Source organism: Atractosteus spatula, chromosome 1 (assembly GCF_055471065.1).
Source record: "Atractosteus spatula isolate fAtrSpa1 chromosome 1, fAtrSpa1.hap1, whole genome shotgun sequence".
NCBI classification, from domain to species: Eukaryota; Metazoa; Chordata; class Actinopteri; order Semionotiformes; family Lepisosteidae; genus Atractosteus; species Atractosteus spatula.
In genome coordinates, this window is record NC_142706.1 from 47431757 (window position 1) to 47449649 (window position 17893).

General features: G+C 34.6%; 1 protein-coding gene across 1 annotated transcript in view; it reads right to left on the reverse strand.

Moving 5' to 3' along the window:
• Nucleotides 1-1130: 1130 nt before the first annotated feature.
• The window catches only part of LOC148840987 (B-cell scaffold protein with ankyrin repeats-like), a 124016-nt gene continuing 107253 nt past the window's right edge, over nucleotides 1131-17893 (reverse strand). The window contains exons 8-14 of the mRNA XM_088914737.1: nucleotides 16464-16548; nucleotides 15235-15456; nucleotides 7329-7391; nucleotides 4627-4808; nucleotides 2643-2706; nucleotides 1958-1987; nucleotides 1131-1281 (exon numbers count right to left, since the gene is read on the reverse strand). Coding sequence (XP_088770863.1) covers nucleotides 1181-1281; nucleotides 1958-1987; nucleotides 2643-2706; nucleotides 4627-4808; nucleotides 7329-7391; nucleotides 15235-15456; nucleotides 16464-16548 — 747 coding nt within the window. The 3' untranslated portion in view covers nucleotides 1131-1180. The remainder of the gene's footprint in view (nucleotides 1282-1957; nucleotides 1988-2642; nucleotides 2707-4626; nucleotides 4809-7328; nucleotides 7392-15234; nucleotides 15457-16463; nucleotides 16549-17893) is intronic.

Consider the following 17893-nt stretch of genomic DNA (forward strand, 5'->3'; position numbering starts at 1 on the left):
TGTATAAATGAAGCATACAGTATGTTATGCTGTATTTAATTTTAAACCACTTCTCTTCCTAACGCGAAGAAGATAGAAAGATCGGGAAAACACTGCTGCAGCGATAAAAAGAAATTCAGAAAGATTAAGGTGGAATCAAAGGCTACTCAAATACCTGAAAGATTACATTTAGTTTAAATACAGTAAGTAGCAGAAGTATAGAGTAGTAGAAACAAACTATAAATAGATGAGATGGGAAACATTACTTAGGTATTTATGTTGACACATTATTCTCATCTTCTAAACAATGTTTCAAATGTAGACACTTAATCAATGGATATTAAGTTAACACCATAAAATGTGCTATTAATTCCTCATATAGAATACTGTGAACAAAAATTGTGTACAAAAACATATTGCTGCTGTTAAATCTATTCAGATAAGAATAATCAGATGCATATCTGTGCTTACAGAACTCTCCTGACAGCTGTCAGCTTTAAAGAACTAAATCTTTTTGGTCTTTGAACTGAGATTACTATGGGGAGACCTGATAAATTTAGCAGAAGAAATCTGAACACAAATTTGTGATTAGCCTGGGCCTAATCCAATAAAGTCAGTGGGCACAAGGCAGGATAGACAGGATAGACCTTAGATGGGATACCAGTCAATTGTAGGACAACTAATTCATTCATACAGTAATATGTTTTAACATCTAACATTAAATAGTTTAAAAACTAAAATAAAATGTCCACTAGCTCTTAGAAGTGTGTCTGGGATCATTTTGGACTTGGAATAAAAAAGTCTACTTAATTAAAAAAATCTCATACACAGAGTTATGCTGTGCATATCAATTGTTTTTTAGCTATTAATTGTGTGACAATAACAACATGGAAATTATAGATTTTCAGGCCTACGTATTTAACGATTTGTAACTAGGTTATCATTTTTACATTTTACTGTAAATTGGTTATACTGAATGTGTGGTAAACTGGGAGGAGCTGGGAGTATTGGAATCAGTACTTTTTACATTTTAATACCTCTCAGTGCGTATTAGCTGTTACATTAAAGTACTATACTGTATATGACTACTAAAAATTTAAAGTTTGGCAACTTTAACAGGATTTACAGTTACATTAGCTTGATTGTACAGTATATCCAAGTCAGATCAAAACATTTAAAGAAACAAGGTATACTTATGTATTTAGGTTAGTCTTCCATCAATTACCTGATTGCCTTTGAAGGGCTTGCTGTAGAAATCCTGCTCTGCAGTTTGGCTTCCCTGCCCTGAGTCACTCATACCTACTGTACATACAGTACATAAAGAACAGTCAGAACATGAACAAAAGAAATAAGAGATAAAGCCTAATGGGATTTTGTGCATTAAATTCCATTTGTAAATTTAGGTTCAGTTCCACTAGAACTGGTATTAATAAATAACTTAACAATTTACTGCTTTCCTCCATTTTGTGAAAGTGATTACAAATTCAAAAGCCTGTAAAAATACAGCACTGTCATCAGTAGTGAATTTCGAATGTAAAGTGAAAATTAATGTAAAGCTAATGAATCCAGGGGTGTATGAATCCAAAGGTATATAGTAAAGACATAAGACATATAAAGTCCTTATTCCTTGGAAGTTGTTAAGTGGTTTTTGGGAAAATATCCTGTCTAAATAAACTCTGCTAGTTTAAATAAACTCATGCAGTATTATACAGTACACTACATCAACATTTTAATGACCCCCCAATTAACCACGAAAGAAACAATGTGTTGTTATTAAAAATGATAAGCAATAGTAAAATTATGATAAATATCAACAATAAGCTTTCGCTCTACCAGTTTTCTGTGATTTTGGAACCTAAAGGGGAACAAAATCCTGTAGGTTGATATTTGTTTGCTTAAGAAACAATTAAAATACTATCTTGCTGATTCACTGTATGCTAAATTCTTTTCAGTGGGCAGAAAAAAACACAGCACTTACCTGGTGTATGATGGATGATGTTAATTTTATCTGCCAAGAAAATACCACTCTGTTCATTTCAGTTATTTTCCTAGAGCAGCATTCTTGTATGACATTCTAAAATTGATAAAATTTAGCTTTCCAAAAAGCAGAACAGTGCTTTTTAAATTAAATAAACTGTCGCACAAACATTTAGATAATTAAACTAAAGAACCAGTGGACCTTTACTCTCATTACTGAATGGTATTTTTTTAAATCATGCACAGCACTTGTGAGATTATACCTTTTTTGCTTTTGGGAAAAGTACAGGTTAATTCCCCCCTGAAAAATTCCCCACATGGAATTAACCTTAGCTTCTTCCTTTGCAGCCTACAGTACATGCTGATGAATGCAATAAATGTATAACTAATGTTTTAATAAAATATGTCAATATGTCAATCAAGGAGTTAATTGAGTGAGACTAAGGCACTCAACACGTTGGTTTAAATTAAAATATCCAATAAAACCTTTTCTTGTTCTCTATGGTCTTTCATATCATGTAGCATAAAGTACTGAATTCTCTATTGCTTATTATTAATTGCTTATTCTCATCTGGTTATCTTTTAATTGTTGTGTGAAATTCATATCAATTTCTTATTGTTAATCATTCTTATGAAATCATACAGTTTAAAACAATTATAAGCAAATGTTTCTGTGTTAACTTTACCGTAGACATTGTCATCATCTTCTCTGTTGTTGATAATACTCGCCCTCAGCTGTTGCAATTTTACCTTTAAACATTCAATAAAAAAAATCCAAATCACTATTTACTAGTTTGCACTAACGGTGCATGAGAGTAAAGCAATTGATACTTACTGTATTATGTTAATTATGCATAATTTCTCTCCTTAAATGTATCTTTTTTTCTTACTATATAACTTTTGTGATAAGGAATCCAGTGTTTATTTTATTTATTTCTTAATTAATATTAAGATGGGGAAGTTCAGCTTTTAACAGGGGATATTTTATACATTTTCGTTATTTTCTAATGACTACTTGATGTATTTGTAGAGAAATGCATTTCTATAGCTTTGTAATCATAATTTGTCCAGTACCCTAAAGCTGACAAAGCTGTATAATGTTGGGTTCTGCTATTTCTGCATTCACAAATTCGTTCCTAGCTTCCTAATCCTCCTGGACTGGAACACATACTGTAGGCCACGTCAACCACACTTCCAAGTGCCCAAACTGCACATCTTAAAGGATCTTCAAACTTCAAATATATTACATTGCTCTCGTTGTTTCATGTTTGCAGTTTGTTTCAAGCTTTTGTTGTAAGCCAGAACTCAATGCAGTTCTGAAGCAGTGATCACTTTCTGTAAGTAGCCAGAATATCATCTTTCTGCATGACAGGATTAACAAAATAAAATTAAAATACAAAAAAAAAACTATGACCTCTGTTACACTTTTCTAAACCCTACAGCCACAACCAAATTTATAGGTATTAATCTTCGGTTGTTGTCTTATAATGGTTAACATTGTATTAGAGGTGACATTTCTTTATTTAAGACTGACTTATTTCTTAATAAAAAAAAATATTGCCAGTCTCCACTTTTATAGCTGGGTGGTTTGGTGCAACAGAGACACCTTACTTAAGAGTACAACACAAGTTTCTGCAGTGGGGGAACTGAACCCTCAAACGTTTACCCATAATACTGTGCTGCCCCCATGGTAAGGTCGTTAAGAACACAATACAAGAAACAAACGCAACTGCATTAGCAGGTAATTGTAATCGAAATCACTAAAACATAGGTAACAGAGAATGATGGTGATGAACACAGCATTGAATAGAACATGAATACATAGCATTCTGAAGAGACAGGAAAGATGATACAGTAGGTGTAGCACTATGCATTAAAAAGAGCATTCAAACACAGTAATTCCCCTCTATACTATATATCAAGGGTAATTTCAAAGGATATAGTGCTAAAAGTATTTATAGTACAGACCACAGAATTCAGTTATCAAGTATTAATGCAAACATAGAACAAAACATTGTTATATAGGGTATCTGTGGTTATCATGGAACAATGGTCGTCACAATGATTGGGAAAATTTATCAGGATTGTCAGGAAAGTCAACATATGAAACTGAAATGGTAGACATGGCTAATGATGGCTTGCTTTCTGCTTACTGCGTATTGCTTGAGTTTCTCAGAACACCTCCTAGAGGTAAAGTCTATTGATCTGCTCTTTTTAAATAACCATGACAGAGTAAAGAAAATGAAATGTGGGATGTACAGTAATTAGCAAAAGAGATGAATTCAATTGCAAAGGATAAAGTGAAACGTGAAACATGAATTTAGATAAAAAAACATTTGGTGAATTAATCAACATTATTTTAAAATCTTGTTTTAATTAATCATTGATAAGAACTAAACAATAATATCTTACCTTCATTAATTTAATTCTTAGATATCTCAATGTAATTCCATATTGCTTGGATATAACATTTTTCTACTTTTGTATTTCTAATATGAAATGTGTATTTCTACATTTTTAAGAGCAATCTGAGCTAATTGCATGACTGGAATTTCCCTATTCATAGTGCATCACTTCTTTAAAAATAGACCCAGGTTCATAATGAGTATGAAAATACAAAAAGGCATGAGCAAGGAGTATATGTCTGTTAAGCTAAATGAAAAACAGTACCTGCTGCAATGCATCCAATCCTTTTTGCATCTTCTGCCACTCATTGAATCTGTCCAAAGCTTCATCCATTGTAAGCGATCCCCTTTTTACTTTTTCCTGAAGTTCAATCAGCTCCTCCAAACCAGAGGGCTGGCAAGGGGCAAATGAGTCATATGTAGAAGAGATATTGTCTCTTCCTTTACCTGGAGGAACACAGACAGACACGATAAAGCATTCCTGTTATTAAACATAACCTCTCGGGTTGTGTTTGTGCCCAGGGCATTCTAAATACAATGTTAGTTATTAATCAATTAGTTAAATGTTCATAATTGGGGGACAATGAGCCTTCCATTTGGTTAGAGAATGAATGTACTGTAGAACAGCCAGAAAAACTTTACTGAAAAGTACACAATACACCCACTCCCTGGATTATGTAAGAGTTTGGTTCCTTGAGTCTTTATGTAAATTTGATGCAAATTGGCCACCCTTTCTTAGCTGTTGTGTGAATACATAGAGAGAATAATATAATATTGCCACAATCCTCTTTTATTTTCCCTAGCTGTATCAGTGAATTGAGGAATTAGGGATGTGAGAGCTGCGGGAACAGCAGGTTTATTGCACTTTAATGGTTAGCAGGCATCTGTGCTCATTATGGATGGGAGTAAAGAGCAAGAGAATGAAAGGAAACATCCCTCCTTTATATAGTCGGAGAAAAGTGAAATAACGACGAATGTAAAAAGGTTTAAAACCTATAATTAGAATCGTTAAACACCAAATATAGCTTACACCTAAAAACACAGTAAATAAATTTGAATGACCTTTTAACAAATTTATATAAAAAATGTACATTTCATTGCCCTGCACTGTGCTATTTAGTAATTAAAAAATCCAAATAAAATACACAGTGAATAATAATAAAAAAAAATTATATGGATAATAAAATAATATGGATTGCTCACAATTTTCAGGCGATAATGTGCAGATATGCTGTAGCCACATTTGAGGGAAAGCAAAGTTTAAAATGGAGCCTACTGTATACTGTATGCAATTCATCCTCGGTTGGAACTTGCCCCACTACTTGCTTTTCAACCATGTAACAAACCTTTCTTACCTAGAAAGTTTTATTTTGAGTTCCACAAGAGGTTTATACATAAGGTTGCATTTGTGTAAGTCTTGTCTTGTGTAAAAAGGGGAAAGGATTTATACTTAAATGGGTTGCACAAATTAAACATTTAGATAACTGCACTGTTTTATATCTTATTGTTTTAAATATGAGTAATGCTACTCACAGTTTAGATAAACTGTTAGAAATTTTTCTACTGGACCATCATCGACATATTACTTAATATCACTTCTGGATAGTTTGGATGTTCTGCCTTGACTACCCCTTTAGTAAAGGATACCAGTTTCATGAACTCCGGAGGCAAGTGCTGGAATACAGCTGTTGCTGAAATATGGATTCAGGCAGCAGTCTGTTACAAAAAAACTGCCTTTTTCTTCATTTGTTTTGATTCTCTGTATAGAAGCAGCTGTAATTGGGTGCTAACACTGGTTTAGGGTTTAGGACAGCTAAGGAGCACTCAGATACAGAGAGATTTTGAACGAGTTTATGAGAGGAATCAACTCCAGCTACCTGCAAGCTGATTCCTCTATTCCACAACTAGTGTTGTCTAATCTGGTTTTAGGATAGACAAGTATCCTAAAGACAGCATGTACTGTATGGTTAAGCAGTTTAGTCTTGTGGTGAGACAGCACTGATGATTACAGGTTAAAAGAGAATAATAAAGAACAAACTAATTGCTCCTGTGTCAGGGATATGAATTCTGCTTTTTTGAGGCACACTTTTGGCCAAACAGGATCAGCCAGTAGAATAGGTTTCAGACGTAAGTGGAAACAAGTTAGGGCTGGGAAGATTAAAAACATCAGAGCTGGCCCAGCCTCAGTTCTGGTTCTTGATATTCCTCTATCTAAATAGAAATGGGATTTTTGTGTGCAGGTCCTCCATGCTGCGCACCAGCCACATTTCGCAATGTGCACGTAGTAGTAGTACTCCAGGAGCAGCGGTATTCACCAAACTATTATGAAATTATTCATTGTTTATACTTTTAAATTACTTACACAGGTTTGACAATTCTTGACCACTCACACGGCAGCCAATCACAGTACACTCCATTAATACATGAGAATAAGTGACAGTTAATTCCACACTGAAAAGCATAAAGACACAATGTTTCAAAAGTTTTGCCTTCTTCAGGTGTCTCTTTTTTCTATTTTTCAGTGTTGAATTAACCTTTATGTGTTCCTTTGCAGTCAGTGCACGCTGACTCAGCTCCCCACTTGACTTTCATCAACACTTCACTGTACTATGGCACATGTCCATTTTAGACATTAGGTAGGATTTAATTGTGTCATATTAGCAGTTTCTATCCATGTCTGTTTTTTCCATAATTATTTTCCTAAATACATACTGTGTAAAGTACATAAGAATCATCAGTGATTGCAAAGAATACAGAGAGGAATGAACAATAGACCAACACTGTTCTGTTGGCCTTTGGGCAGGATGTTTCCAAACTAACGGAGTAGAAGATAGAGACAGATATAGACTAAGACTAGAAACTGTAAAACAGAAAGCCTTATTTTATAAATGTAATATTTCATGGACTTTTGAAACATTTCATGTACTTCTAAACAGACTCATCACATACTGTACTGTATACTCTTACCTTGCCTTGAAGAAATAGAATACAGTGAACCAGTGTCGACCTGAGACATCTTTTTTTGGAATACTGGAAAGAAAATATGATGCAATTATCAGTAATTGTCTGTCTTACATGGGACAATACACAATATGATACACATTACAGGTGCAAGAAAAAAGTAACCTTGATCTCAGATTTGCTCTTCTGGCTTTGGGGGTTACCACTGCTGTCTCACTTCAGGGACCTCTGTTAGATTCTCACTTTGGCAATCTGTCTAGCTTGTGACGTTTGCATGAAACGAATAACCTGGCTTCTATCAAGAAACGAGATTCTAATGGGCAGCTTGGAGGGCAGAATAGCTTACAGTATGTTTTTGTTTTCTGGGTGCATGTTTCCTCCTTCCTCCCAAAGATAGGCTGTTTAGGCTTGATTGACTACTCTAAATTGTCTCTTTCAATGTGTAATGCTACAATTCATTGTAATGTGCAGCAGAGTGATACACAGTGCAGAGCTATGAGGCGTTAAGTAATTGTGAAGTAGGTGTAGATTATACAATAGGACCTATTAAGAGAGGGTTCGGGAAGTACCAGAAATTGGTGAAAACAGTCCACTGTTGATGGTGTTTGGTACTGTTATGATTCTGGTGCTAGCTGTTGCATGAGCTATAATTCAAATTTAAAAAAGACACATTTAACTTTTCATTAAATGAAACTCAAATTATAAGATAATTCTGTATTGATGTATGCTGCTATACTGTTGAAGGCAATAATCTGTTACTGTCAGATTTAAATTTACTTTTGTATTTGGGAGATGCTAACACCCAATAAGTTGTCACATGGGGTTGAAGATCTTACAGTATCTTATTTAGATCAGAAAATATTTAATACAACTTCACATTACCATTCTTTTACAGTATATGTTTATGTTTTATTATTGAAAGTTAAAGTGATTTGATTGTATTTAATGACTCATATTATTAATTTGTTTTATGTAAGCAACTACTGTACTAACACAGCAATTTCAGACTACCAGGTTGTGACTGGTAAATGTTCCCATGGGATTATACTGTATATTGTACTGATACCTGCATCACTTCATTTTAAATTACACCAAAATACATGTCTGTAACTTGAGAAGGCTATATTGATGATGTTTAGCATGCCCGCAGTACGCTTTAATACACACATTTTGAGACAGACAATTGAGATACAATGAACAAACACAATCCAAACAGCGAGGTTTAAACTTGTAGGGTCTACTTTGTAAGGTAATTACAATCCAGTCCCTGTGTGGCCTTAAGAACTGTGCAATTTTCATGGTTTGTGTTTAACACTGCAATGCATTTGTGATCCTCTAGAGACCCAAATAGGGGTCTCAGGTTACTCTACTGATTGAATAGAAAAGAATTACCATTCAATCAATCTATTTAGCTGCTCTTTAGAAATTTCCACTCCAATCCTCAGAATCTTAAATGATATCTAAATCCTATTTGAATTAGTTTGTTAAGCAGCCTCGGTAGGACATAGTACTTTAATTGTTAGATTATAAAAGGTACTTTTCTAAAAATGTGGTTTAAATGAGAATATTAAACTAAATTAAATATAAATCTATAAATACAAAATGTTAAGACATCACTTTTCAGTTACTGTACTGTATACAATTATTACAGTATTACTATTTTTCTATCAAAACAGAAAAATTGTAATATATTCTACAAATGCCCACCAGATGGTAGTATTGATTTACAATTTCAAAGATGCAATTTTGTTTTATACAGACGGTCCAGTGCTATTGTTTTTAACACGATGCTGATTTCCTGTTTTCTTGTTGTGCACAGCACAGGCAAAAAATATATAAAACGTATTCAATAAAAAATGTTATGCATTTTTATTTAACTTTAAAATAAGAAAAGAGGATGCACAAATGCAACAGTGCATGTGTGAAAGCCCTGGCTGAAGCAATCGATGGAGAAAATAAATTGAATCAGAGTGAAGGATACACTCAATAATGCTATTGATTGGGCAGTAAGTACTTTAAATGATATGTTGTGCCATTCTGCTGAGCATGGCACTATTCATTGTACACAGTCATCTAAAGTGATGAGGTTTTCTAAGGCTGGCAGAGTAATTTCCTCCCTGCTCACATTTACATTGAAAGAGTCATCCTGCATTTGCACAAGGTTTGGGCTGACTCCCCAGTTACAGCCTCCAAGCACCTGATTACTGAAGTGAACGCATTTCTCTGTAAGTAAAGCACACAAGTGTATCCCTTACAGAGAGATACCCCATCTTAAAGTGGATGTGGAATTTGATATTATGAGGTTAAAACAAATCTGTTGTTCTAATACAGAGAAAACCCTCTATGCTCAGCTCATTCCTTTGAGCATTATATCCTCTTACAGTATATCAAGAGCTGTGTTGTAAATGATTGAAAACACATGTAATAAATAATGCATCTTTGCCTGGACTCAGTTTTCCATCGATCTGTTACAGATGCTGCAGTTAAGCTTGGCATCTGTTGAGGAATGACTATGACCATATAGTGTGCTAATTTCACTTAAAAAATACTTCTGGCCGTTTCAAATGTTTCAATATCCATGTCAATTATGCAGTGTCAATCAGAAAGAAATACAGTAGTGGAGTCTTACAGACTCCAGGTACTGTAAGAGTACAGCTTATAAACTTGCAAAGTAAAACTGGAATCTTTAGTGTGATTCAAAGGAAATTTAATACATTTTACAAAAAAAACAAGAAAAAATGTAACTTTAGGTACTTGGTTAAAAATATTAATAAAAATGCTGCAGTGACTGACTGTGTTCTACCTACTGTACCACCATAAAGGTGGTACCTACTGTACCTCCATCTACCTAACACTATCAAAACTGGAGACTTTCCACCATATAAGATCTTGATATAAAGAAATCTCAGGTCTCTTATGTAATTGGACTTCATTCCTGCATGTTACCAGATATCTAGAGAGGCAGAGGGAGAAAGAGTACTCTGAACGGCTGCCAACAGTAAAACAGTGATGCAGATACAGAAGAGAATAGTCATTAGAATGGATCTACAATACTCTGGTTGTTTAGAGCCTACAACATTTTCTTCAGAAATGTATATCTGACAGCATGTTAATTACAAGAACAGATATCCTTATAAACGCAAGTGTGACATTATGTTCTGAAGAGTTAATAGAGTGATGAAGGGCTCTGACAGGCATTATGTTTTCAATAGCATGACTTTCACATTACTGAAATTAATGTACTGGGGGGATGAACAAGAAAGGGAGAAATGAGCAACTGCTCAATCCCCTTCACTAATTATCATCATGGTGTTTTTTTTCACAATTACCTTTAAGGATTCTCCATGCAGAGCCCTCCTTCCTCCCTCAGTGTGATTGACATGTGAATCTCTGTCTAATGTTTTATTTGATCTAGCCACAGAGAAGATGTTTTGTAAAGCCAACATTGAAAAAGGGTATTAGTGTAATGCACCCTATTTAGGCTGAATCAGACCTGGCCTTGCATATCACTTTTTAAAATAAAAAATAAGAACCTAAGAAAGGTAAAGAATGTGAACAGGCCATTCAGCCAGTCTTGCTCCATGATTGGTAGTAGCTTATCAGTCCAAAAATCTTATCCAGCTGTTTCCAGAAGGATTCCTAAAAATAAGTACTTAAAAAAACTTAAAAATAAGTACTCCAACTACTCTTTTAAGCATGTACTGTAAACATTTTCCCTAAAAGCCAGAAATATTTTTAAAAAATTGATGTGCCTCAAGCCTCTGTTGAAAATGGACATTTTCTACAATTACCTACAGTATCTTGTTGGTAGCTACAGTAGGCTTACATGTACTTGGAAAAGAAAGATGAGGAAAAATGAGACGATCATTCATTCACTTGTGTACCATGTATTTTAAAAAGTAATAACAAGCTGTTTTGGAAAGTATAGTGTATTACGAGTAGCATCAAGTCAGCAGAATTTACATGTGTACAATAGCTATTTATTGAAGATAATTATAGCCAAATAAATTGCATGGGAAACCTTGTGAGAATGGAAGATGCAGTTGATGAGGTATCAGCCTTTATCTAAAGTTGCCCAGAGTTTTGGCCTCAACCACCTGACTAGGAAACCTATTTCCAGACATGAATTTGAGTTCCCAGACTCACATTTGAGTTCTTTGAGTAAAGATGTGTTTCCAATTCTCTGTCCTAAATTATTTCCCCTTAAGGTTTCAATTGTGATTTTGAGGTATTGTTACACAAGTAGGATTCTATACACTGTAGCTGGATACTTCTGCATTGTAGAACTTTATTTCCCTGGATTTAAATTCCACACATTTTGTTACTGTATATACTGTATCTAAGCATGTGTTTCTGTGTTTGTCACTGCCCATGTTTTAGCATCATCAGCAATTTGACAAGTTGCCTAGTCAAAAGCTATCTTAACAATATGTCAACCATCAGATGAACAAATACATTACTGATGGGAAGTGCGTCCCCAGGATATGCTCTTAGCCTCCCCCCTGCTATTGTCACCAGCTAAATGTTTTCCCTAGGGGAGGTAGAAATGACTCCCAAACCATGACATGCATGTACTGTATAAATAAACTGTTGTTAAGAAATGTTAATGAAGCCCAATTAATCTGCTCATGGGTCAGCATCTCAGACAAATGAATACAATGAAAAACATGCTATTTATTAGATGAGTATCCTGATAAACATAGATAATACAAAGAATACACAGATACATATTTGTTTCACTTGTATTTTCTTATACGTGTCATGAGTTAAAAAAACACAAAAATAAAAATAAATACTGTAATGAAAAGAAAAGAAATGATTTTCTCTTCATACAGACTCTGACCTACAGTACCAGCATATGGGACGCATTATATAATACAGCTGCGATTATAAAGTGACAGTTTAATAACTGGGACTGTTTAAATACAGCTGACTTGACTGAAAATAATTGATTTCCACTGGTGGTTTCTTATGACCTCCTAAACTTATTTTATTTTCTTAATATTCTGCAAAGTGTACTGGGATTAAACTGCATAAAGCAGTACATTTTGTCAAACTTAAAATAAGAACTAATGTCAAGCTCTAGAAAGCATGTCTAATGAGTTTAATAGGAAGAAAGCCGATTCCCTAAACCAGAAATTGTGTCCTGTCAAAGTTTGTTTCACACGAAGTTTCTTTTAAGACACAGACACACAATGTCTCTTAAATGACAGATTATGGTTTGGAAGAAAGAAAAAATTCTACTCATGGCACAGACCAAGGAATAATGGTGGAATGGTTGTAGATGACAAGCCTAATTTTAATACTGTAGGTGCTACACTAGTTACTCCTTTTGTGGCTGCCTATACTTGACAAGTGCAGCTCTCCCTGCCCTTGTTGGGATTAAATCCTGGTTGCATGTGGGCTTCAAGGATGTACAATGCCAAATAACTCTTTCATGCCAAAGGTCCAGTTCCTCTGCTGTGGTAGAGTTTTACATTTCAGAGGGGGTGGCGACACATCTGTATCTGGTTTAGAAGTATACTGTAAGACTTACAGTACATGTACAGTACAGAACATATACAGTACATTTTGAAAAGGATGGGATAACATAAGAGGTATATTAAAAACTTTAACAGAGTTTTATTTTAAGAGACCTCACTGAACTCTTCACAGAAAGCACAAAAAGCTTTAAACTGAACAAGATATTCATATGCAGTGCATATAGAGCATGTTGACAATTTCACAGAGGAATCTGTAATCCAGGGGCCTCTTTCACCAATCCATTGGGAAGGGAAATCCCAGTCCGAAAACAGCTCCTAAAAAGCCCTGCTACTGTATGTGTCCTTTCAGACCCAAATACAAAGAGTAGGAGTAGAGGGGCTCTCTGGTGATGTGTGGATGTTTTAGAGCAAAAGCAACAGACGAGCCCAATTGAAATAATACTGTTGGTTAAAAATATGTCTCCCACAATAACAGCATGGGATTAGGACAGCCTTAAGAACTCAGAAAGTGTTCAATACAATTGTGATAGACTTCTTGTTTTTTGGGGGGGAACTTGTTACTCATCAATAAGCTGTACTTCTATCTTTACCATCACTTTCTATAATACTGTATAACTATAAAAAGTTAATAAATAGAAGGCTTGCTCTCATTTCTTATGTACTGTACCTATAGTATCTTTGCACAGTCCAGCTGTCAAAGTCTGGTGCCATTGCTCATGTTACTGTCTTTTAGGGACTGTTTCCCAGACTATGACAAATTGTTTCTTGATTTATATCTTTAAATTAATTTGTAAACATGTTCACTATCATACAGTAGTTGTAGTGGTTTACTTGTTTCACCAGTTCTTCTAGAATTGGCCTTTGTTTACGTAAATGTTATGGCAAATTTGTACTCAGAGTAAATTTATGTGTATCTGAAGTGTATAGCGTGTTCTTTGCAATCTTGGGAATGTAATCTGGAACTCCCCTGGTAAGGCTAATGCATTTTTTGAGCTTTTTCCCGTTTTGCTTATTTATTTTGTGAGTTTTGGTTTGCTGCCTAAATATGAAAAAAAATTTTATTGGCAAATACACACCTACACCTAATCACTGTTGCTATGAACAGGGTTTAAAAAATACAAGATATTAACACTGCTGTCAATAGACAATATGCCCCTCAGGGTCTCTGTAATAACTTGGGAAGAAACCCTGGCAAGCATTAAATTATTTTTATTTTAAATGAGAATATTACTACTAGGGAACAAGTAATAGGTTTATTCCATGCTGAAAAGAAAAGAAAGAAAACACAATGTTTATGCTGTGAAGCCTTCTTTGGGTGTGACACTGAAACATTGTGTTTTTTTCATTCTCTTTTCAGCATGGAATAAATCTATTACTTGTTCCTTTGCAGCCTACGTATGCTGACGCAGCTACCAACCTGAACGACTTCATATTACTACTAGGTTTGTCTCCAAATACTGTACAGTATATGCAACTTGTCATTATCATGGACACATAACTTCCATGTATTTGTAGAGTGTCAATGTATACAGTGGGTTTTGGCAAGGATGTTTATCATGCAAAAAGGCATACATTTCAAGTCATCGAAGAGGCAAAATATAATTGATATAATTACAAATAAATGATAAATACAGACCTTGTATAAGGTTGGTTCATTGCAACAGGTTAGAAGAGGAAAAAAACTGTTTCCACAGTTTTTTGAAAATTAGTCATTCAAATTCGTTTAGAAAATTCAAATTTTCAAATTAGTTGAACATTAGTCATTTTCAATCGCAGTTAGAGAGTATGCCCATATTGACCAGCTTACAGTAAGTGCGCAACCCAGTTTGGATTGATGTTTCCTACATTATTGTAGCTGAATTATTTTTATGTAAAAGAACCATTTTAAACACTTTAAGGATATTCCAGTAGGATAACTAATTTAAAAATGGTTCAACAACTAATAATTGTTCAACTACTGTAAAGCTCTGTTGAACTGCATTGTAGAATGCCATTTTAATTAACATTGAACTAAAGTCTTTGATTTTTATCGTTTAGGTCCGTTTATGTATGCCTGAGCCTTTTTCATGGGAAGCTGTAGGTACTGTAAATGTCTTTTATGATACAGCCTTTATTGTGACACACTGTGCAGCAAGGATTCTTCTCAGAGAACTAGAAGAAATAAAGCAGACACATAAATGATTTAAGTTTCTTAACAGTACTAGTCAGATGGAACATTACTCTTTTTAAATTATTTAAGCTGCAGAAATTGAACATTTAAGAGCTCAGCTAGTTGAGAAAAGTGAGGGGGTTTAGTTTCTGAGCGTAAAACGAGCCTGTTAAGGGATACTCACTGGCAGAACATGGTGTTCTACATAGATGAAGGCAATGAGAGGATGGATTAAACAAACACAAACAGAAAAGATGGGGAAGTACTTTCAGAGGCTTACCTTGTGCTATAAATGGTGTACTGTCTTCCTTGATAGGAGATGCATCAGGTCTCGGGGTTGGGGCAGGTGGGCGGTTAATTATTGACACTGATTTGTTTGAGACCAGAATCGTATCATACTCTTCATCATTGCCTCCAAGGGGAGCATAAGGATCTTCATCTTCATCTTCATGAGCATTTTCTTCTTCTGTTTTTTGTTGAATATCATCTCCCTTGTTGTTTTCTGACCCAAAAATGCAAATTTAGTTAGGGTACAAGCGAACATGAACAAATATATACAGTATATACTGTATATTAGACAAAAATTTTAAGACAGTTGCAGCATTTACAGTATATCGTCCATCCAGTTAGTTTTTGATTGAAACATAATTATCATGTTTAGGATTAAAGGATTAAAGAATTAAAAGGAAGTGATATTTGTCAGTATATACAGTACAATATTTATAAAATGTACATTTTTTAATGTGCTAAGTGCTAAATTTGTCACACGCTGTGCGCAGGTCTGTTGCTTTCCTGGTATAAGTATACATTACTGTATCACATTTACTGTATAAGATGTTGTAGGATTCTTAAAAAGCAGAGACTAAAGAAGTTGTTTGTCAACTACTCGTGGATGAAAAACATTACAGAATAAGGATGTGGTGCTCATTCCCTGTCCCTAATGCATCAAACACAAAAAGAAAAAAACATAATAGTTAACCTACAGTGTGCATTGCAGTCTTTTAAGTAGGGCTCTGAGTGACCACTTGTGTTCTTTTAACTTGGACTCTGAGTGACCACTTGTGTTCTTTTAATTGGACTCTGAGCCTCTATTTTAGTTTGTTTTTATGTACAGTATATATTTCATGCATAGATACTGTATAGAGTTTGCTTGAATATTCCTAGAATTGTTGTAGTTGTAGGGGTTTTGATTGTGTTTTTGTCTTCTCCTGTTTGGAAGTGGATTGCTATTGTAGAGATGAATGGGTGGGGGTGATTGGCTTGGAGGCTTAATTTTGCTCTCATTTTCAATTACAATTTTTTGATTGTTGATAAAAATAAATAATATTTAGAAATAAGTAATTAGGACTCTTAGTACCCACTTGTATTCTTTTAAATATGACTCTGAGTGAGCAATTGTGTTCTTTTAACTAGGACTCTAATTAACCACTTCCATATTGAAGCTTTTTATAAAATAGTATTATTGTTTTTATTACCTAAATTGAAATATTTACTGTATGATACACTTACTTTCATGATTCGCAGGGTCCAACCCCGTCAGCCCACAAATACTACTGTCTTCATTTTCTTCATTTCTGCTGCTCTGTGTCATATCCTACAATGAAAAATAGGCTCTTAGATACAAAAGCATAAATGTTGCTTTAATAGCACAACCTGCGTTACTGGTGACGTTTCTATGGAGCTTTACAGCAAAGTACACTGTTAATGCTTTTCTGTTTCCTAAGTACAGGTGCTTAGTTGGATTAACTCACTGAATACAAAGCCTTGCAAAAATAATAAAAAAAAAACACAAGGAAAAAATCCAGGGACAAATGCTTCCAAAGCATTTAGGTGACTCAGGCATGACAAGAGATTCAAAAATACACAGAGGGTCAAATGAAATGTATCAATCTATGCATTTGTGTTTGTGGAAAAATAAAGTATACAGAATTTGGATTTAATTACATGTGATTGGTGTCATTTTAATTAATTGATCATTCACTGTGAGATAATTTACTGAGTAAAGGTGAAGGTGAAGAGGTGACCTAACTCGCAGAATTCCAATCCTAGTAAAAATAAAAAGGGAAGAACACAGAAAGGGAGCCCAGATTGTGAAGAGAACAGCACGTCTGTGCCATTGGCTCCCAACATGGGAGCCAACTACAGTAACAAGGCTGATGCAGACATGCAGAATGAGACACAAATTATTTGTTTACAATATAGACCAATGAGTAAGGAGGTTCCAGTGTGATGGACTGGACAGGAGTCCAGTTCAAAAGTTCAGTTCAGAACTCCTCTTGTAGTGAAGTGCTGGAATGTCACTGACATCCTGTGGAATCATTCTAACATGACAACAATCATGCAGGACAATGCATGCCTTCCTGCAGCTCATGTAAAAACATGTTCTTAAAAGTTGTGAACATTACAGTTATGTTTAATGTTCCCTACGGTCTGGACTTTGCTTTGAAAACGTATGGCTTCTATGGCTCAGAGACCTGTCTGTTACCGGCACATGCTTATATCCCAACCAGCATTTATCCCTTATCTGTGTTCTCTGTTTTCCATTTATTAACCAATTCAAAGTCCAGATACATACATTTCCTTGAATCCCTATCAATGGTTTGAAAGTTAATCTAATATGAAGAACTTCTCCAAACACTTTCTAAATATACCAAATACCAAATATGCAATACCATCATACGCACTGTTTCTATCCATTCCTACTGTTGCTTCATTCAAACTTCAACTTATTGGTTTATAATTAATTCAATTTTGTCACCCTTTTTATGGAAGGGTGCTGAATGTGCAACTTTTCACTCAAAGTTACTACCTCTATCTTGAGTGAGTGTTGGAAGAGATTTAGAGGCCTATGTATAAAATATTGTTTCCTTATGTAGAATACAACTAGTTCTTTTAATTATGACTTTTCTATGCTAATATTATTTAACTTTTCCTTGCTG